Here is a 23,588-nt window from a genome sequence, read left to right on the forward strand (position 1 = left end):
TATTTCATCCCGTCCTGTAAAGAGTTCAAAATCAGGATACATGATTTCTTAAGAGGTGCAGTGGTGTGTGGTGGGGGATGAAAACCACATGAGAGTTTAGAGGTCGGGCTGTGAGAAGGACTACACAGCTCCTAGCTGTGCCGCTGAGTCTTCCTCTCTGTAGTAAGTGCTTCAGCCTCCACGATGAAAAGCGCAGTTTTCGCACATCGCTTTCAGTTGCTGGAAGTAAATTTTGTTGAAAGTTTCCACAGCTGCTAAAACATTTACAGCAGGGCAAGGACACTCTGCCCTTTGTATGTAGGGAGTGTCTCCACCTCTTTAAAAACATTACAAGACTGTTTTTCTATTTCAAAGACCCGGTTTGAAGAGTTTCCCTTTTAAAATAGAAAATTTAATATTGCAAGCGCCTGTTACGATATAATTTATGCCCATATTCCTCAATTACATGAAATAATCCATGGATGATTTGGAATCTTGTTGACCAGCATTTCCTCACGCGGGGCTTGCCACGGTTCATGCTGGGCATCACAGCAAGAAAGAACAGTTCCATTTGAGGAACCAGGAATTAGGAAATGGGCTGAAGGAAGGAGGGGTGGTTGCAAGATTGGTTGAGAGAGAACAGGAAGGGAGGAAGTGGAAGGAGTATGTGTTTTCTTCAAATAGCAGACTGTGAAGACCAGGAAACACTGCTCTAAGTAGGAGCAAGGAAAGAGTTAAAGGCCTGGAGATTATCTGCAAAGGAGGAATGCTCCAGGGAAGGAAAAGATCAGAGGTATCAGCGATGGAGGTAAAATGGCAAAGCTACTCCAGGAAGGGGAGGATGGGATCGGAACAGGAAGAGCAAGGAGTTACAGGTAGACCCGTGACCTAGTTAAGGGGGTAGATGGGCAGAGTGAAGCTGACTGTACCACCACCTGGTGACTTCTCTGTTTTGTATTGAATTTAGCATCTATAGATAGTGAGGTGGGGCACTAAGCGCTGAGAAGAGGACCAAGAATGATGAAGGTGTAGACATTTCGAGAAAGCGAGAGTGAGAAGGGAATGAGCAAGTACAGGCCAGAGTCGTCAGGCAACCTTGCGGAGATTTGGATATCAGCAATTAGTAGTCACTAGTCAGCAGAGTTGTGTGATTTGTTTTTCTCCCCCCAGTTCTCAGCAGCGTGGGAATGGTTGATCGAAAGGTAAGGGAGTGTCATTCATGGCCCAGTAAAGGGATTCAGTTTAGCCATTCACATTAAATAAAAAAGGGCCTGTTAACTAAAAATATTTTATTAAAAATATTTTATTTGACTTTTTATTGGACTTTTCCTTGTGGTAAGTTTGGGAAAATAGTGGGTTTTGGGTAAGAGTTCAGATACCTTTCTGACCACGATGACTCACTTCAGCAACCATGATCAGTTTGCTCAGGGATAGACACTAAAAGCTTTTTTTGCTGTCATGCCTGTGTCTCTTATGCAGGGCTGGCATTGTGGGCATGTGACCTGTGTAGTTACACAGGGCCCTGCCCTCAGAGGCTTTGCCATCACCATCTTGAAATTCTTCATAATTTTTTAACAGGAGCCCGTCATTTTCATTTTGCCCTGAGCCCTGCAAAGTACGTAGCAGTCCTGCCTACAGCATTTTATTTAATCACCCCAAATTTCCTCTTCCTTCCTGTCTCAAGTATTGTAAAATTTGTAGCCTGGCCCTGAGATATTTGTAAGTTTGGAGTTCTTAACTATATTCTGGCTTTCAATTTTTAGACAAAAATATTTTAAATAGATGCTTCTAATTTCCCTAATTTTGAAAAGTCAAGAAGAAAACAAGTAATGACAAATTCCTGTAAACATTTATACATTATTGTTGCCTTTGCATTCCCTAAAACATTTAGAGCTGGTTCATCTCTTTATGTTTGTAAACACTTCATGTCTCGGATCAGGTCAAGGGAGATTAAATGACTTGCCTGGTTCAATGACAATTTATTACACAACTAGACTACAACTGAGATTTCTGATAGAAAGTAAGTTGTTCTTTCTGAGTCTCTGCATTGTCTCCTTAGTGTGGTCATTTTTAAGCTTATAATTCTACTTTAAAACTGTGTAACCAGTTCCTAATACAGATAAAGAAGCAAAAGAAACAAAGCAAAAGGTTTAATGCAAAAGGTGTTAGCATGTTATTATGAAGTGTGATTTTTTGAAGTATGCTTTGATATCAGAGCTCTACTGACCACTGTGTAGCCAATCACAAGAGAATTTTATACTTATCATCGAAATTGTTTACAGTTCAGAATGCTGGAAACTGAGTAGTTCTTTGGGATGATGGTCAGAGGAAGAGAGGAGTAAAGAGATTTTCACTGAACTGGTTATTAGAGTGGTTCAGAATTTATTAAATAATTATTAAGAATCCTTTTTATTTTGGATGTGCATGTAGTGAGGGGAAATGGGCTTTGCTCTCTACAGAGATGCAGTCAACACTCTGTAGAATGTTCAGGGGAGTAGTTTGATAACAGATCCTTAAGTACCCAGTAATAGATAAACACTTACAAACACTAATAGTGAATACAAATTAAAACATTCGTAACTAAAAAATAGCTTTAAAATACCAAACCTGTGGGGCGCCTGAGTAGCTCAGTCAGTTGAACATCTAACTCTTGATTTCAGCTCAGGTCGTGATACCAGGGTCTCAGGATCAAGCCCCACATTAGGCTCTGCACTGGGCGCGGAGCCTGCTTAAGATTCTTTCTCTGTCCCTCTGCCCCTCTCCCCTCCTCACGTGCTCGCTCTCTCTCTCTCTCTTTCTCTAAAATAAAAATTAAAAAATAAAACTAAAATAAAATACCAAACCTGAGTAAATATGGAAGAGAGGAGTCTTTAAGGTTTATTTTTTCCTAAGCACAGAGCTCACTCCAACAGGGATGCTCACCCACATTTCATAAGAACCCCATTTTAGCTCATTATTTTCATGGTACACAAATAAGCTGTTACCATGAAGCCCATACTCACTTCACAGTATCACTTCTGACTGCAATATTTTATTTCTCTCCAAAAACTTGTACTGTGTTACACAATGATTTAATTGAAAAAGCAATAGACTCAGTCACTTACTAGTTAGATGATCTTGGGCCACTTAATCTCATCGATTTAAAAAGGAAAGGATTATATCTTACAGTGAAGGGATGTTGAAAGTGTTGGATCATATAATGTGTGTGACTTATATAGTCCAGTGCCTGCTTGGTAATAATACACAGTAAATTGTAAGCTTGTATTTTCATATTAGTATAGTGTCTTCCTAAAAACCCTCCTTTAATGAAAAATAGTCAATTCATATAACAAATAGTAGACTAGGCTCTGCATTACCTTGCAGCAAAAGAGCTTTAAGAGCTTGATGAAAGGGGACATTATTTGGCCAACATCATAAGTAATGTTACAAGGGAAAGAAAAGCAAGAGAAAGAGATCAAGAGATGGATGGTTGGTTGGTAGGGCAAGCTGTATGATTAAATAAGGTGGTCAGGGTGGGCTTCCTTGAGAAGGCCAGATTTTGAGCAGAAAACTGAAGGAGGTGATGGAGTTAGCCATGTACATGAGGCAAAAATGAAGGAGGGAGGAAGAGGACAATAGGAAACCAGATAATGAAGCCTAGTGAAAGCTGGAATTTATAGGACCTTATAGAACATTGGAAGAAGCTGGGCTTTACTACGAGTAAGGTGGGAGCTTCTCAGGGTTTGAAACAGAGGGGTGTTATGATCTTATTTGTGCTTTAATGGATCTATTCAATTGCTAGATCAAAAATAAAAAGAAGGAGAGCAAGGATAGAAGCAGGCAACTCTTAAGGAAGCAACTGCAGTGATCAAGGAAACAGGGGATGATGCTGGAGACTTTAGAATGAGAAGTGGTTGGAAAGTGGGTATGTTGGAAGTTAAGCCAATAGGATTTCCAGATGAACTGGGTGTTGGGTATGGGGAGAAAGTGAAGATTCACGGGTAACTCCAAGGATTTTATTCTGTGCCTTTGGAAGCATTGAGCTGTCATCAGCTGGAGATGAAGAGAGGTGTGAGTGGAGGTAGGTTGGAGTTGGTTTTGAGATGTCTATTAGACTAGACATGAGACAAGTAGAAATATTGAGGTTGTTGTTGGATATGCAAGGCTGAATCAGGAGAGAGAGCTGAACTGCAGATAGATAAAGGACCATGCTACTCTTAAATTCAGAGAGCAGGGAGAAGAGAAAGAACCAGCAACAAAAACGGAGGAGAGCCATCGAGGTCAGTAGGAGGGAAAGTTCAGGGTCTTGAAAGGAAAGGAAATTTGTCAAGAAGGAGTGACCAGCTGTGTCCCAAGTTGAGGCCTGAGGACTTACCATTGGAAAGTCAATAATGACTATGACAAGAGCATTTTCAGTGAAGGGGCAGAGGAAAACATTTTAATAGAATGAGCTGAGAGAACACACTGCTGTATTTACAACCCAAATTATAAAAGCAGAACTGCCATTGGTGACATGAGTTTTCAAGATGGTAAACAATTCTTAATGAAGTTCTTTACAAAACGAAGTTAAATATTCCCTCAATGCACACAGTAATTGCATTTCTGGAAATTTCAGAGTATAATAAAATCTGTGTTTCAATGTATAGAAATACCTTGTGTTCGTAGAACAAAGTTACTTCTGACTCACATCATTGGAAATGGGTTTTTTTCACACATGAATGTGCAGAGGGGCTTTGGAAAGTTGAATGGGGTAAGAGATGATTCTTTGTTGTGTTGAACTGTCCCACATATAATAGGGTATACAGCATATCTGCCTACCTACCCAGAAAATACCAGCCACACCCCCCAATCATTGTGACACCCGGAAATTGTCTCAAAGATTTCCAAAGTGCTCCCTAAGGAGATAGTCCACCCCTGAAGAGTACCACTATTCTAGATCTAGAGAGTCACTATTGTGGCTCTGGTGGGAAAGGTGGTAATTGAAGGGAGTTTAGTAAAAGGATTGTTTGTCGATAGGTAGCATTCCGTGAAACCCAAAGGAATAGTGAAGTATATTAGGGCTTACAACCTGGAAGCTGTTAGCACATCTAGGCCTGAAGGAGCAAGAGGAGAGAAAAGAAACCAGAGCACACAGAGCAACACCTAAGTCTATGAAGATGGGACCCAAAAAGAGGCATGACCTTCACTAGTCCTCCCATGGCTCAGCAGGGAGGGAGCTACAGTAGAAAAACACCGTGATTGCTCTCCTATTCTCTGCACTTCTGCTCGTCCCTCCAGTGGTCCAGCTGAAACCAGAGGGCGAGAAGAGCCAGGCAGATGCAGGCTGGAGAGTCAGCCTCCTGGGCCCACAGCAGTGAAGAGGGTGGAGAGTGATTCTGGAGGGGCAAATGGAGAAGACCTAGCACAGTACTTACCTTTGTTTCCTTAGGTATTCTAAGTAATTCCTATTTGGCCTTTGACTATAGGAATACAGTATTTCATTCATTGTCAGACATATATTTTACAGCATACACCAATACTTTTTGTTGTTTAAAAGGCTCTAGAAATTTGGGGATATATTCATTCTTTGATGTGTTATCAAATGTTTATATTTCATTATATGACAATGTTTATCCAAAAGTATTTTTGTTACTCTCTTTAAGATAGTGTCTTAATAAAGAATGACTGTTTTAATAAAGCATGTGAACATTTTTATTTTCCTCTAAAATAGTGAGGAATCAAAGACATGTAAAAGAGTTATGAAACATTTGCTTCTGTCAATATTGACATGTCCAGATCATGGAAAAAAAGAAAATAGGACAAATAAAGTATAATAGAACATAAGCATAAATAAAAAATAGTAGTGAATTTACCATCAGGATAAACAGCTTCTGCAGAGTATGCCATATGATGCAGGCCAGCCAATGAACCAGTAAAAGAAAGTTGATTTTAAGATTACTGAAAAAAAAGGCAAAAAAATAAATAAAAATAAAAACCTTTCAGTCACATGCACATGTGCTTTTAAACTGACACAGTGGCTTATTTGAGAATACTGAGGGAATGTTCTATATAAACCCTGTCTCTAATATATATATTAGATACACACATAAACACACACATAAATCCATTTTTTAGTAAGAATGCTGTATGCTCTGACACCATGAGTCCTCTGGCAATATATTCAAACAGTGTTTTCATTTATAATGTTAATTTTTCTTTTAGAAAAAAGGAGGTAGGGAGTTGTAAGTATGATTATCTAGTACAAGCAGAAAAATAAGCAAGATTTTGCTTAAATTGCTAAAATAATACCAAAATATCAATAATTAGGACCTGATTACTCTAATTAGGTATCCACACAACTTCAGGTCCCTAAATATTTGCTCACTTTCTCACTTAAGATAGAGGTCTTTCCATTTGTCAGTGTCAGTATATCCCAAAATGTGAACTGTAACATACATTATGAACTATCATTTTAAAATATGGATCATTGAATGATACATGCTCTGTTGAATTCTGGATCTTAAAATGTCTATTATCTTTAGAGTTACTATCAAAAGACAGACTTTTAAAAAATAATAATTAAAGTATATGTGCTATTCACATGCCTGGAGATGATTTTATATCATTAAACTTCTGCATAAATATGCTTCAATAAGCAATTAAACTGAAGACTCTGGTTTGCATTTTAATCCTCCTTTTTCTCTGTGAAGTCATCATAATCATGTACCTTTGATCTTGCAGTCATTTCTGGCACCAGATTCAGACATCACAAATGAACAATTATTACTTAATAGAATGGAATTCAAAGACAATGGAGTCTAATGAAATGGGGCTTTGTTTTAAACAAAAGTGAAACGTTTTCTAATAGTTGCAAAGAAAGAGTTCTAAGCCCATTAAAGAAATCAATTTATGATCTGAACATGTTGAGAGCTCTTCTTAATGGTCTTCTAGACACCAAGCAGCTTGGAATTTAAAAATTTTCTAGGAAAAGTAAAGCCTGTCTGTCCTTGAGGGCTTCTGTTTCTCTTCTTTCCTTTTACACATATTTTTTTTTCTGCTCCTACAGGCTGTTCCACCTCCCAACTTTGAGATGCCAGTCTCCATCCCAGTGTCCAGCCACAACAGTTTGGTATACAGCAACCCCGTCAGCTCACTGGGAAACCCCAACCTTTTGCCACTGGCCCACCCTTCTCTGCAGAGAAATAGTATGTCTCCTGGTGTAACACATCGACCTCCAAGTGCAGGTAACACAGGTAGGTCCTCATGAGGACACAATGTTAGCAAATCAGTAGAAGGAGCCACTCTTGGCAAGATGTTGACTTTTTCAGTTTTCCATTTGTTATGTTCCTTCGTTGCTTAATAGCCCTATTTTAGGTCTTTAACCTCGTTAGCCTGTCTTGTGAGATCTTTCATAATCTGCTGTTTATCTGTTCAGACTATCTATCACCAACCTCTCATGTGGCTATATTTTAACCACATGCTTTCTCAAACAGAAAGTAGAATATCCTGTCTCCCTTCTTTTGCTTCTGCTCTTCTCCCACCTAAAATGCCATTTTCCCTTTTCCTCTTAGCCAGATATCACCCCATTCTGTGAAATCTTCCCCTCTGTCCTCTGATAACATTTGTGCCATTTAGTTATTTATTATTTTGATCAATTTTTATTACTTATACAGAAACTTATACCACAAAGGATTTAAAATGGAAACGAAATGTGATAAAATAGCATAACTTCTAAGAAGTGTGAAATAAAAATAAAAAGAAATTAAGAGCCCATCGTAAGAACATACACACCTGCCACAAATTCGTCTCAATGCTTCTAAGAAATCCCTACTGTTGTACAATTCACAGTGTTCCAGAGAAAAGAAATCAGTGCTCAGAAAAAGTTCAGCCATTCTTCATACTCAGATCAAGCAAAACACACTATGATGTGCTATATTGAATATGTGTCTGTTTCCCCACTGGATTTAAAGAACCTTCTTGAAGGGAAGAAAGTCTTCCTGATTTGCCAGCTTCACAGTTGGAACTAAGTAGATGCATATTAAATACAACCAAACAATTCCTTCACACTTCCAAAAGAAGCACCAAAAATAATTATATTTCTAAATCATACATAGCAAACCATTATACATTACATTTTATTTTTTAAAAAGCACTCTATAGGAGAAGTTTAATATGTCTCAGGCACACATAACTGTATTAAAAGCAGTTTATTCACAGAAGACTTTTTCCTTGAGAAAACTTCCATATCTGCCTTATAATTAAAACTAAACATGTATTACTACTTAGTACGGAAACCTTATATAGAAAATATAACCAAAATAGCCAAATAATAAAATCTTGCTAAATCTTGAGTCTGAGAGATATGTATAAAGGACTTCATTATGCCATTCTCTCTACTTTTGACTATGATTGAAGTTTTTCATAAGAATTTTCAATAACTGTATGTTATTCCCTTCACATCATACTCAAATGCAGTTGAATTTCCTATTTGATAAACTCATGCTCATTTTTTTTTGAAATTTCATACTTTATTTCCAAAATATTATTTGTTTGGAAATAATAAACATTTCTTAAAATATAATGAACATTTTCTTCAAATTCCAAAAAAAGAACCAACAAATAATTATGGAGTATCTCTTAGAATCCATTAGAAAATAACCTAGTTGATACTCTGTTCTTTTGGCTAAATCTTGTTGCTTAAAAACTAACAGTAATTATTATTTTCAATATCTTACTGAAACTTCCCAGCTCTTATATTTTAACACTGCCAAATGTTAATGTACTTTTTTAAGTTAGCAGTGAATAAGCATACCTTTCTAACTTTTTAGCCAATGAAACCTATTTTATGGTGTCAGTAAGGAAAATTCAGGCAGTAAATGAGGTCATTCACTGTGGGTAGGTTCATGAAATGACCAAAGTTCTGGACAATTAGCATTTTACAAAACTAATTATAGAAAATATATTTACAAAGAATTAAACATCAAATATATGGTTATTTAAATATATAGTAAACCTTACTTTTTTTTTTTGCTTTCAGTAAAACATCCAAAAATAAAATTTCAGAGACCATTTAAACACTGGATTTTTAAAATGTAACCTTTGTTAGAAAGAAAGATTCTGCAAAATGTCAGTGATTGAATGTAGGTTTAATGTTTGAGCACAGCATGTCATAATAAAACAAATGTCAGCCTTCCACCTTATTTTACAAATTTAGGACTCTTGGGAGAGCCAAAATACTGTGGTTGCTAAAAGTAAAGTGTGTTGTTTTGTGGGCCTTTAGCCTTTTCTCCTTTTGATCTTCCCCTTTAATCCATAGGTGGTCTGATGGGTGGAGACCTCACATCCGGTGCGGGCACCAGTGCAGGTGAGTAGACTTCTGTATTACAGCAAGTGTCATTGTTCAGGGTTCCTTTACTGGGTGATTTGCAGGAAGTAAGTCTTTTGAACAAAGTAGAGAGATCTGTGAGATGCATGGAAAAATGGCCCCAAGAATTTCTAAAGCATTTTTATGAAGCAGGAGGGGATGGATAGTAACTTAGAAGAAAACTGTTAACCAGAACTTTTCTTAATCAAACTTCAGCTAGTCAACATAATCAGAATTGAAAGCTCTGATCAAACCAATTTAATCCTGGATGCCATCTCTGGATGCAGAAGTACCTTCAGCAAGCCTTACCAATTGAATTCTGTGTTAATCATTTCACATTAAATGTGAATCTCTCTCCACCCAAAGAAATACCAAACTCCTGTACGTTTACTTCTAAAGGAGAATACATTTTTAAAAGGAGAGAGTGAGATTATAACCATTCAACAATATTGTTAATAAAATAAAGCCAATTTTGGCATTAAAATGAGCTCCTAGAGAATAGGAATACAGTGTACCCCCAAAAAAAGCTCTTTGAATATATTATACGCTTAAGAACTTCTTCCACTATGGCCAGTCACACTTCTCCACAGTTCCATATCAACTCATACTATTGTGATTATTGAGATTGATGTCATTTTCAGTGCAGAGATAAGACAGCACAGTAGTTTTTAATGCTCACTGCAGCTCACTATTGGCATAACAAGTAACCATGGTAATTCCTGCAGCTGTAACATGCTGTACATTTAAAATAGTACCAGACAGGCATGAATGACACAAGGTTATGTTTGAAATGTCAAAAACATCCAAGCTTATTGAAATATCCATGGACAACCTAATTAAAATATTTTGCCAGGGTCAAATTTACCAGCCTGCTAATTTTAAGAAAGAAGATAAAGAAAATCAGCATACAAAAACATTTTTATAAATATATCCACTTGGGGGTAATGTTTCTCGCTTCTGATATTGGCTCTGCATTAATTCAGTGAGTAATGAAGAAAAATTACTAGAACTACACAGTGAATTAATAAACAGAATCAATGGCACTAGCCTCCTATTTTATCTATCTTTTAAAAATTAAGTAGAGGCAAATTAATGAATAAACTCCATATACTATCTTGCTGAACAGTGAAACGAAGTACTCATTTTTCCCCTGAAAAATACTTTGAGGTTTGTAGCCTCAAAATTACAAAACCAGATCAAAGCCAGACCAGTGTTTCTTGGATTCAAGCCTCTGCCAAAACTATGGTTAGAGAGAATGTTGGGGACTAAGAATTGGGGTTGTCACAAAGACCAAGAAAAAGATAAATTTAAAAAATGGTTTAGATGTTATGATATTTTATCCAGTATCTCGATGCTTTTATAGGAACAGCCAATAGTGGTGATTAAAGTTATTAGAAGTAGTAAAAAAATATATGGGGGGGATGGGTTACTTCTCCTTAATGGAAATAGACTCTTGTTTCTGCTTAATAGCTAGAATGCTTTAGGATTCTCTATTGAAAATAAGAAGTGTTTGGTTGTTCAATTATGCTGTCATTGTCAATTCCCTGACAGCCCACTAAGTTTAATGGCCCTCCAGGGAGAAAGAAGATACTCAATCCTGTACGTGTAAAAGTTAGCCACATGTATGGCCATAGCGTCATTGAACTAAAAAAAATCTTACGAGCTTAGCAGATTTATCTTCCTACTTCAGGACCTCTGCCATAGACAGAAGAATCTTCTGCTTCAAAAATAGAAGGAAACAAGAAGGATTGCTCCATCCTGATATAATAAACATTATATCTGGATGAGTGTATCTCATAGCCATGAGCATGTAACTTTCCCAGTTACTATAGACTTCTGAAAAGGTTATTTCCCCACTTTTCAAAAATAGAGGAAGCAGCCCTTTGTAGCTCTGGTTCCACAAACACCTGTTGCAGATGCCATTTAGTAGGCTTCAGCTTAGCTGTCATGTCCTGCTACAGGCTCAACCATCTTCCCCTTCTTTCTCAAACCCGCCAGTATCATGTGTCAAAGCTGAATATATCTGTGCTGATGTCAGAGAATCACATAACACCAGGGGAAGCAAGGCCAGCCAGAATGTCTCTGCACTTTCAGAAAAGAAAACTAAAGCAAAATGACCAAAAGGTATCTTCCAAATTTTGAATATTGTCATTGAAATTCAAGGTCTCAGATAAAGTTAGAAACTCTGAAGCCAAGTGTACATAATTACTTTTCAGTCTTTGTAATTTTTATTCAAAATCAAATCATCTCAACCTGTAAAGAGGAGAAAATACCATGCAAAAAAGAAGTAAATTTAACATTTAGTGTGTGCTTATAAATACCAAGAGACCAAAAAGATAAGCATTCTCTTTTTTCAGCTCAGCTTGATGATAAAGTATAACATCTTTCCCATCCAATCCCCGAGCTATACCTCTCTCTCATTCCATCATCCAGTGAATCAAGTCTTACAAACTCAGCCTCCAAGGTATTTCCTAAGTCTATTCTTTTCTCTCCATTCCTGTCCCAATGCCTTGGTTCACATTCATAGCAACATTCCAGGGCTGTTTCCAGAGCCCCCCAATTTGTCTCTCTGCTTCACATTGTACCCCACTCAAGTCTCCCCATGACTGATTAGCCTTTCTCATCATTCATGTGCCTAAAATCCAGCAATGGCTTCCCATCTCTTTCAGAATTAACCATGGGCCTCTTATCTCTGGCCTAGCCCTCATCTCCATTCTTAAACTTTTCATTCTGCCACTGCCGGCAAGAACCCTGCACTCTAATAATACCAGACATTTAAATTGATCTTACTATGTGCTTTATAAAAAGTAACTCATTTTTTCTCATTATGGCTCTTTAATGCAGATATGCATATTATACCCTTTCTATAGATGGGGACACTGAGACACAGAGAGGTCAAAATAATTGCCCAATATGGAACCCAGGCAGTCTGTCTCCAGAGTCCATACTCTTAACCACTTCATTGTGCTGCTGCTTTCCAAATAGCGTGGAGGCCACCTGCCTTCATGTATGCATTCCTAGTGCTCCTTCCCCTCAACTTCCTCTTGATCCTGAGCATTCCTTGTCATCCCTCAGAATTCAGTCCAGCCATTCAGGAATTTTTTTCTTCTGGAAGGAATTATGCATCTCTTTTCTTCCACGGCAGCCTGTGACCACATCACTTACCTCATTGCATTGCAGTTGCAATGTCTGGGCATACATCTTCTTCTTTTTGTTTTAATGTTTATTTTTGAGAGAAAGAGACAGAGCATGAGTAGGGGAGGGACAGAGAGAGAGGGAGACACAGAGTCTGAAGCGGGTTCCAAGCTCTGAGCTGTCAGCACAGAGCTTTACCTGGGGCTCAAACCCACAAACCGCAAGATCATGACCTGAGCCAAAGTCAGACGCTTAACAGACTGAGCCACCCAGGTGCTCCTGGGCACACATCTTTCTCCCGGATACTCAGCCCTCAAGGGCAAACTGTGTCTTTCTTACTCAGTTTGGATTCCCAACACAACACATAGGAGGTAGTCTATGGCAGACGCTCCGTTAATGGTTGTTAGCTGAATAAAGGAAAAATTGATCTACTGGTTATAAGTTGTAATCCTGTTGATGCAAAAAAATGGAAGAATACTTCAAAGAAATAATGTTAATTTTAAATGTGAAAAGATAGACCCTTGATCTGTAGTTTACAAAAATAATGTATTCTTCTGATACTTATACAATGAATAGTGAATTACTTGATTAAATGGATGAGCAACATTGACCAATAAAGTTTTACTCACTTTTCTATCATGCTAGAAATCTAAAGAAATGATATGCTGCAGTAAATGAAATGTGTGTTGGTACCTCAGACCATCACAAATCACCTCTTAAAAAAATTAACCTCTTATCACTTAAATTGAAGCAATTTCAAAGATAAAGGCAAATGGTAATTAAGAAGTAACAGCATAGGTTTGCACTCTTGGTGTAAGGGAAGTATACAGCAGGTCATTATATAATACATTAGTAGTAGTGGCATTTCTAGGTTTCAGTTCAGTTATTCATCCACTACTTAGTCCTTTCCTCTCAACAACCAAAATCGGAAGACACTGCTTTTCAAATTATATTTTGTCATATCTCTGTGTATTAAAACCTTTAACATGCTAGTCTTAGTGATTATTGAGGATTGTTAAAATCGAGCTCAGTTGAGGTTTTATAATCATTAGATTTGGGAGAAATAAGAGGTAAGCATTCTCTTTTTCAGCTCAACTCGATGATAAAGTATGGCATCTTTCCCACTCAGCCTGTGAGCTACATCGCGTGTTGGCTCTGCCTCAGGGCCTCTTGTGCACGTACCCGACTGATGTGGTACACGCACAACAATGCCTTGTGTTGGATTATTCACTATCCTATTAGTACCCTTTGTTTTCACTTTGATAACATAGTTGCTTTTTATTGTGTAGGAAGTACCAGTATGCTCAAGGATTCATGATTGAGACAAAAGAAAGAGAGAAAGAGAGAAGGGGAGGGATAGAGAGAGAAAGAAAGGAGAACCCTTTAGGAATCTCTTTGAAAATTTAGAATTTTACAATTTACATAGCTATTTGACAATAAGGCAAAGGAGATTTATGTATATTGGTTAATAATTTTAATTGGCATTTATTGTAAATTAGATATAATTTTATAAAAAAGAAACTAACAGCTGTTTCCTTATTTTGATTGTTAATTGTTTACTATTTTATGCATTTGGTTGTCAAGCGTTGTCACTTCTGGAATGCTTAATTTATATCAGCTAAATACATGGAGACTCGATGGTGACAGTGCACTGCTGTGGATGAATCACTGAGCAGTGAATAAGGAGCCCCAGCTTCCAGGCTTTGAAAAGACTCCATCTAGCACGATCTTAATGCTGTGACTTTGAACCTTTGAACTCAGTACACATATTGGGGATAAGACACAGATATCTTTAGCGCCTTCTTACACCCAGTGTTTTATGATTATATGATCATAGAACTTCACTTGCATGACTTTCTTTGTAATTCATTTAGTATTGAAAAAGAAAAATTTAGCGTCTTATAAAATAGAACTCAAAAAAGGAAAAAAATCATACAATGTTTTAATTATCCTGTCCCAGTACCATTGTTTTGCAAGTATTTGTTTTTTGAGAATACTTATCAAAAATTTCTTGGCTGACTTTCTTATCAGCCAAAAAGACTTCTCTGCAATTCTTACTCAGTGATTTAAAATATCAGTAAAGTAGTTAAAAATTCAGTCTAAAAGAATTGGCTGTAACAAGTTTACATTTTTGTAATCTAACAATACACAAATTCAGACTGTAATATTCAAGAAAGAGAGATGGATGCCATTTAATTGCTTTAAACAAGAAAACTACTTTTGTTAGTATAAAATATAACTTTATATTACTTTTTTTAAATACTGTTAAGCAGCATGTGAAAAAAATCCAAATTAATAGTTGGATTCTTGTTTTGAAAGTATTATTCTGTTAGTTTGAATTATTCTGATTAAAAATTCTAAATTCATTTGCAGTTTTACCTTGGAGTTCACCCAAAACATAAAGATCCAACAGCATTGCTTTATTATTACCTGTGAAATTAACTAACAATGATATTTTTAATCCAAACCAAGGTTATCTAGAATTATTGAAAAAAAAAAATACTTAGTCCCCTAGTTGGATAATCTACATCAGGTGATACTTAGCCATCGCCAAGAAAATCAGTAGCCACTTTCCATATACAGGACCTGGAAAATTATAAACTGTACCTTGACACCATTCCTTAGGGGCCAATGTTGAAGTGGGAGAGGCAAGTCAAAGAGACAACAAATGAATGTTACAGGCAAGGTTAGGATATCATAAAATCTGCTTTCAACCCCGTTAGTTTTACTTCCTTGTTTTAAATTTTTTAAAGTTTATCTATTATTGGGAGAGAGAGAGAGAGAGAGGGAACGGGGGGCAGAGAGAGGGAGACACAGAATCCAAGGCAGGCTGTAGGGTCTAAGCTGTCAGCACAGAGCCCGATGTGAGGCTGGCACCCACAAATTGTGAGATCGTGATCTGAGCCGATGTTGGACGCTTAACCAACTGAGCCACCCAGGCACCCCTAGTTTAACTTAATTCTTAAGGAGTTTGATTTCTGCAGAAAAAAACAAAATTTCAAATTATAGCTTCCTAGATGAGTGTTTAGCAGATTTTAGAGCCCTTAGGGTATCATGATTTCTGTCCTCACAATTTGTATCTTTTTTATCTCCATCTTTCTATTATATTCAGTAAAGCAACATAAAAATTTGTCTCTTCACTAATATCCCATTGATTTAACCTGAGAGTGTGACTAATAATAAAACTTTGGTCATTTGTTATATTAATACAAGCAGTTTAATATTTCCCCCTAAAATACTACTTTACTCAGCATTTGTCTTTTTTTCTTTTAACAGTTCTTTTTCCTCACACACTGTTAGTTTTTCTTCTCCTTGTTTTTGGCATCATCGTAAGATTTTATTTGGGGATACTACAGAAAGGAAAGCTCTTTTCAAAATCATTAGTGATATGAAATTGTGCATCCATAGAGGGGAGATGCTGAAGAAGGGATGTGGTTAAAAAAGCCCCTCTTTTGGAAATCAGTTTTTTACCTACCAGGGACTTTCTGGGGCTTCAAGGCTGTTGGCCAAGAGTGTAATTTGCTGTTTTTAGACAAACTTTTGCCAGTCACTTAAATTTTAAGTTTAAAATTCAAGTGTGTTCACTAGACTCTCAATTCAAAGAGTGTTATAGTCATGATACAGTCTCGTATTTAAAAGAGTAAATCAAATACATTCCTTTCATTTACTTTAAAGGAAACTGTATTGTACCAAAACCTGGATAGACAATTTCAATTGATAACCTATGGATGTGTCCACAGGATGCTTTACTATTCACTGGGTTTATTTATTATTGTTCCATTTTAATTGTTTCAACTGAATTTTTTACTCGTTAACTGTTTACTAAACACTGTGCCCTCCTGTCACAATTTCTTGACCTTGCCCTCCATTGACAACCTCCAATTATGACGAAGAACTGATTATGCTGTATTGGTAGTGTAGGGGAAAAACAACCTGCGATACTATTATAGGTTATTATAATGTAGTAATAATGGCAAATCTAAATCTGTGGTCAATTTCCATATTCAAAGATGATAACATTAATTTACATAACAATCATGAAAAAGGACCCGGGTTAGTTTAACCTTAAGCAACTCAGAGAAATCTACAAGATGGTGGAGCAAATTCTTGCGCAAGCAGTAATTGGGGGAAATATTCCAGAGGCAGATATTCCAAGAAATAAAATAACCAATGAAAATACACAATATGCCTAGGATGACGTTACTGCCCTTGGGAAGTTTGTGAACTCCCATTTTATAGGATTGTTGTGAAAATCAAATGAGGTAATGATGCAAGGCAGCACCTAGCACAGTTTGCGCACCAGAGTAAGTGCTTGTTAATAAATGTGAGCACTGTCAGTATTACAATTATCTATATTCTCGATTTCCTAAGCAAAAACTAAAGGTTAATGTATTCGCAGTAATAGTAAATGTTCAGTAAGTGAGTAGGGCACCAGTAGGCTTCGCAGAGATGTCTGCCACGGCCCCTACCCTCAAGGGTGGGAATAAATAAGATATATTAATAAACCAAAGGCAGAATCAGAGTGCAGTGCAACATACTTCCCTTTGAACATTATCATCTTCTGATGTGTTTGTAGCAGTTGTGTAAATGTTAAAACCACAAGTAATTATTCTTTCTCTTCTGTCACATTCTCTCTAATTTGTACTGTCTCAATATTTTTGTTTATAAAAATGACTGAAAGAATGAGCGATTGTGTCAATAATGAAGACACCCCCTCATTTTTAGCAAAGAGACAGCCCCAAAATCTCAAGAAGTGAACAATTAAGTGAGTCATAAATCTATCATTCATTGTTAAGTGCAGTTTTTTTAAGATAGCAAGGTTCAGTATCATTTTTATGGTGCAATTAAAAACTATCCCTTCAATAAATCAGTAGTCAAAGTAGAATGGTATTTTGAGTGCCTTTGTGCATTGAAAACATCAGGTTGTCAGATTCTTCCTTATTTGCAAATGGAGCTTTTATCCCAAGAAATACAAGGATGCGTTCTAAATCTGAAACATCTGGGTTTTGTAATAATGTAGTAGAATCAGCTTGTGTTCTGGATTCAAATAAAAACCGTCCCACTTACCGACAAGTCACGGAAGCTCCCTGAACCTCAGTTTCCTTATCTGTCAAAAATTGGGAAGATATTGTCTGACCCACATGACTGTTAGGACAAAGGAGAGAGTGGTTCGCCAAAACAAACCTGTTTTGTGACAACAGACTCTCAATCTTTGGAAAAACAACTCAGTGAGAAGTAAAATTTCTTTACTTCTGCCTCACAATCCAGAGCCTATTGTATGTGCTAAATGTTCAGTGCTCAGTATCTAGTTGGCCGATAGACTGTTAATTTCACAAAAGATACTAAACAATACACATCCAAGAGACATCAAGGACAAGTGGGGTAGATATGAAATCCGTGAAGGTCTGGTTCAGCATCAGGGTGACATGGTCAAGCAGAAGAGGCAAGCTCTTTTTAGAATGTCTACTGCCCTCTAACTGGTACAGCCAAGAATAGTCTTGGCTTTTGTGTATTCTTGGAGTATTTTTCTAAGAATACACCACAAAAGACACTGAGGTTTTACAGGAGTCTCTTCATAGTCTAACATTATGCATTATTATATTATTTCCCTAAGAAACCCTCAGATAGAGTGGAGACTTTATTTTATATTTAAAAATCTGTAATCAGGAGTCTTTACCAGGATAAGAATCAGAAAATTTGCTTTGCCCCTATTCCACAGGAGGCATATTGAAATTTTCATCATTCCCAGATTTCTGACCTCCAAATGTTTTGTGGTTGCCTTTTGCCTTAGAGCCATCCCATGAAAAAGATCTCCTTTTCCCTCAAAAAAAAAAAAAAAAGTTTGTGATTCACAATAGCTGAATAACATAGTTTCTAGCACTTTTAACAGGGTTTCAGGCATTCAGGGCACAGTGAGTGTAAGACTGAAGTCTAGAAGGTCATAATATTTTTCTACTAAACTATTTTAAGTGTACAGCTTCCAGTAGAGCAGTGGGTTGTATGAGCAAGTTTACTGTATACAATTTAAGGTAATTGTATACAGTAGAAAGATGTATGTTTGAGATATAAAATAATGTCCTGATATTGGAAACTAACTTATCTTAAAACCTTTAAAAACTCAGATATAAAATTAATTGATTGTAGTGAGCATTATTATCTATGTGGCACCTTTAGTTTAACGAGACTGTATGCTGTAAATGTTTTTAAATTGTTCTAATGCAAACAAACAAACAAAAAACAAAAACCCAGGTTGATAAACAAAAACTTTTGCTGAAGTAAAAGCAGAAAATAAATATCAGAGGTTCAACTTAATGCTTTTCTATGGCGGTTTGCCCAAAATTCCAAGAAAACAAAAACAAAATCAAAGATACCATTAACAAATTACTAAACAAAGTCAATTTGATACACCTATGTATTAGAAATTATTTTCTAGGTAACAACTAATAACAGATACTATAAAATACTGAGCATTTCACTATCGTGTTAAGTGGTTCTGATGGAAGCTGGTCTCTTAAATTGACAATAGGTACATAAATGTCTCTACCCCCCATTTCAGGGAGATTATTGACTAAAATATTACAAAATCTGCCTTTAAGAGCATATTTAATCATCCACTTGAAATAGCACACTGAAAGTTAAACAGTTGTTCTGGCATTTAGTGTTGCTAAACCCAATATTTCCTATTTGTAAATATTTATTTATCCAGGAGACCAGAAATGCGGTTCGGAACATCACCATTCTGTGCCTCTTTGTATAAGTTCAGCATTTTCTGAACCAGCAATGCCATTTATGACGGCCAAGTTGACCATGTTCCTGAAGTTCTCACATCACCTCTGGCTTAGGAAGACCCTGTAGGTCTCACCTCCCAGGTCTCAGACTTGACTTGTTTCCTCTCTTCCTTTGTATTCCTGTAATTATAGGGTGAGATTTGACACAGAAGGGTTTTCAAAATCCCAGAATGTGACCAATTCTCAGGGAACAGGGCTCTGCTGTGCTTCAGAGCATGGACTCTGGACATACTTCTGGTTCAGTCATGGCTCCACCAGTTAATAGCTGTTTGACATTGGGCAACTTGCTGGACCTCTCTGTTGTCATGTGTTCTCATTATGTAACACAGGGATACTATTAGTACCTGAGAGGGTTGTCACTGCAAGGATTAAAGGTGTTTTATATCCATGTAGAATAACAAACAATTATATAGCAGTTACTAGGTGCCTGGTACTATTCTGGGTCCTCAATGTGTATGCTTGATGTTGTTGATACTATTGGTAAATAATACTCTATAAAGTATTTAATATTGTTAATATTATTGCATGGTCATATTGGCACTGGCTGCCTCAGGCAAGTGTGTGAGAGTCTCTGATTCAGATTACTTTTATGCTTCTCTCACACTAATGGAATCATTACCTAGGGCTAAGAAAACTAAGGCTCAGTATGGTTGAAGGAATTCTAAATCCAGAACCTGGGTTTATCTACTTTATCCTCTTTTTGTCCTTGACTCCTGTCTGCCTTGCAGATCTTTCCAACTCGGCTGCCTTACTCCTCATGTGTTCTGTGGCAGATGAATCCTAACTAGCATCCCTATAGCAGTCTAATCTCTAATCTACCCCTTCCGTGGACACTATTTCCCTGTCACACAGTTAAGGATGTCACTTACCACTCGCAAACTAACTTTGTTCCTTCTCCATAGTATAAAGTTTAGTAAAAGTTTAGTGTAAAGTCTAGAGTATAAAGTTAACATGATCTGAGAGGTTTGTGTTAGTCAAGCCTACTTTTCCAGCTTCTGAAGGCTACATACTCTAAAACCACCAATATTGTGTCCTCATGGGAATGCTCATCTCTCTCCAATACAGTTGTGACTGGGAGATCTGTTATGCATTCTCTCTCTCCAGAAAGTCTCTCTCTGGACCATCTAATAAAATTTTATTCACTCTTACTTACGACCCTTCCACCGTTTTTTCCTAGGATATCATGCAGTCCATCTTTTGGAGGAAAACTCTGTATGAGTAAATTATTGTTGAGAGTTATAGAGACAACCTATGGCAGTAAACATAAGCACTCATCAGTACAGAAGAAAAGATGCAGGGCCTCAGAGTTCCCTTTTTCATCAGGGAAAATTTCTACTTTATTTGAGTGTACCACTTGCGTTTAGCTAAGGTAATGTCCTGTGAAAGATTAACAGGTGCAACAAGTGAAGACACAGCTTTCAATTAACTCTCTATAAACAAATTTAGTAGTTGGGCACTTGCATGACTTCTTGACTTCAATATTACATGGTTGATGAACAGTTTGTCTCAATGGTGTCCTTAGTCATCAGTGTGCAATCATTACCTCAAATAAGAAATGTTCTCAAGTAGTGCATAGAGGAGACACCCTCGATATTTGAAATTAGCAAGTTACATATTACATTTTCAGTTCTCATGTCACATTCCCTCAGTAACTTAACTTTTAAGTGCCATTCCTGAATAATTCCTAATTTTTCCAGCATAGTCTGTGTATATGTTTTGCAGGCATCTGAAACACTTAAAGAACTAGTCTTCTGTGTGTATCACTGCCTCTAATTGCAGTAGTGTAGAAGGGAATGCATTCAAGGTGGGCTGCGTTGTCTGAAAGGCTGTCTGAACTCTCATGAAAGAGTTCAAATTCATTTAAGATGAATTTGAATTCAATGGGAGAGCAAACACTGCTAGAGCAAAGACTCAGGCATATCCAGAGGACTGAGAGCTTGTCTGTGGACAGTGGAAATTAGGTGAGATAGAAGGGGTCAAATTATGCGTAGTTCTGAGAGTCAAGCAGGGCCCTGGCCCAACAGTGTTAAGTATGGACGGAAAAAGTAACATGATAGAAGCAGCACTTTAAAAACATTTTTAGAGAAAATCTTGAGACCGTACATCAGATTCATTATCACACATATGCACAAAAGTTGGCATACAGATTTACAGGAGCTTACAGTGTGAAGCTCATCTTAAGTCCCGGCGAAGAACCTTTCAACTGGAGACCAGGGACCCTGATCAAAGACTTAGTCAAATGGTTATGAAAGCCTTACCGAGGATGGTGGCAGTGGAGATGGAGAGAGGCGTTTCTCAAGAAAATTTAACAAGATTTGGTGTCTGATTGGGTAGGGAGCTGGGAGATGAAGCTAGTCAGACATGACAATTTGGGAGACTGAAAAAAAAGATTTTTCCAATGAAAAAAATTAGCCTCGGTCCATAAAGACTAGTTTCTGTTTTGTGCTTATTAGTTTTTCATGCTTGTATTTATAACTGAAAGTCCTGGGAGGAAAAAGAAAAGATTCATGTCTAAACATCCAAGTAAGAGAAAGTTTTAGAACTTTGGGCTCAAGGAGAGCTACATACTCAATTGAGCTCTGTGAGACAAGGCAAAATGTCCTCCTCACAACATCTTAAGCCAGGAATATGTTCTTTGAATTTACAACTTCTTAAAATAGGAGTCAATAAAAAAAAAAAAAGCAGCAAGTGTTTTCAAGTTAACTGGAGAGAAAAAATTTTTTTTCTCCTAACACCATATTTCAAGTTTTGTATATTTACACTAGTTTTAATATGCATGTTTAGAAACGTGTAACCAATTGAGGTAGATTCTGTTATCCTTCATACAAATTATATTGTGAATGCTTAACTTGTTTCATTTTATGTGAAACAATATTTTTAATCAAATCAAATTATAAAACGAACGGACTCTAAAGTCGGTCTGTTCTTCATTTTCTTATAATCTATAATCAGGAAATCCATTCACTCACGCTTTATAATTTTTGTGCTTTTAAAGTGGTCAGGAGAATGTGACATCTGCATACAGTCACATCTGAATTGATCGTTGTCCAGGCAGAAGGTAATTTTAAAACATGGCATGAGGAAAGGTTGAATCTGAATATTAGAACATTACCGAGAAATTAACTTGAGTAATTTGCCACCTCCCCGACCCCCGACTTTGAATGAGACCGTTCTCTTTGGTGAATTTATCTTAAGGGAGGACAACAGCCTCAACGCAGGCCACAGCGTTCTGAGCGAGGAGGCCCGTGGTTTCCAAGCCAGTTTAAATGCAGGCTCTTCTTAGCAGTAAACCACACGCATGTATTCATCATTGATTTTCAAATGATAGGTTTCTATATCGCTGGTTTAGGATCCACAGTCTTGCATTCCTGAATCTATATTATGCCAAAAGAATAACAACTTGGTGGCTGGAAACAGAAATGGTTATTATACGGCTCCAAAATGCTAGCTGGCACAATATGCTAAAAACAGCAGAAATTCACCGGTAAAAGGCAGAATTTATTTGTTCTTAAAAATAACTTTGTGCTCTAAAAATATGGATTTAAGAAGTGTCATCGTGGTTCAAAATATTTTATATTCAAAATGTAAACACCTTAAAATATGTGACTAATCTTCTAAAATGGTATAATTTCCAAATAACAGGAAATATTCCAAGAGAAAAATAGAATGCTTTTCAAATCCATTTTTGAGGCATTTATTGGATGAAAAACTATAATATATGTTTACTTTTTTTTTTTCCTGCTGCCCTAAGTCATTGTTTAAAAATGTGGGCAGAAAGATGTAGGCTTTGTTGGAATTTTTCAGAGTTTACTGTAGAAAAAAAAATTTTTTTTAATTTTCAAAAAAGAAACCTTTTCTCAGAGCCTCTGTGAAGCATTTCCATTTTCACACACTGGCCCAGTGTTTGTCATATCACAGGACAACACATTTCACAAAGCGGTTTTACTTCCTTTTAGCAAAATAACTCCTCCATGCAAACCAGTATTGGCATCTACCAAGCCAGGGTTTTAGTTTCTTCTGATCTATTCAAGCTTCATTGCACTGCTTAACTGACTTTTTCCCCCCTTCTTTTGAAATTACCCACCTAATTTTCCATTTAATTGTTTATTTAAACCAGATCTCACGCAGGCTTAACAGATAAGTGACATATGTATTGAGTGTATCAGACTGAACTTCAGCTGACAGGAAAGTGTAGTGCACATTTTGTCTTCGTTCTCTCAGTCTCTTTTTATCCAGTAGAATATCTTAATTAAAACTAGACCCTTAACATATTTGCAAGAATGATTCAATTAAGACACATTAAATATAAACTATTTTGTCAAGAATTTTTGTAAGTGAACATGTTCTTTGTATCTCTCCTAGTG

At 36.8% G+C, this 23,588-nt stretch overlaps 1 protein-coding gene across 16 annotated transcripts in view; it reads left to right on the forward strand.

Annotated features, from left to right (window-relative positions):
* Window positions 1-23,588, forward strand: part of MEF2C (myocyte enhancer factor 2C) — a 171,483-nt gene that overhangs the window by 131,972 nt on the left and 15,923 nt on the right. For 15 of the 16 annotated variants that reach the window (XM_053907208.1, XM_053907210.1, XM_053907222.1 and 12 more), the window contains 2 exons: window positions 7,004-7,190; window positions 9,254-9,301. In XM_053907208.1, the coding sequence (XP_053763183.1) occupies window positions 7,004-7,190; window positions 9,254-9,301 (235 nt within the window). The remainder of the gene's footprint in view (window positions 1-7,003; window positions 7,191-9,253; window positions 9,302-23,588) is intronic. The other variant, XM_053907216.1, reaches the window with a different exon arrangement.

The sequence above is a fragment of the Panthera pardus genome, unplaced genomic scaffold, assembly GCF_024362965.1.
Source record: "Panthera pardus isolate Hobbes unplaced genomic scaffold, ASM2436296v1 HiC_scaffold_2, whole genome shotgun sequence".
NCBI lineage: Eukaryota > Metazoa > Chordata > Mammalia > Carnivora > Felidae > Panthera > Panthera pardus.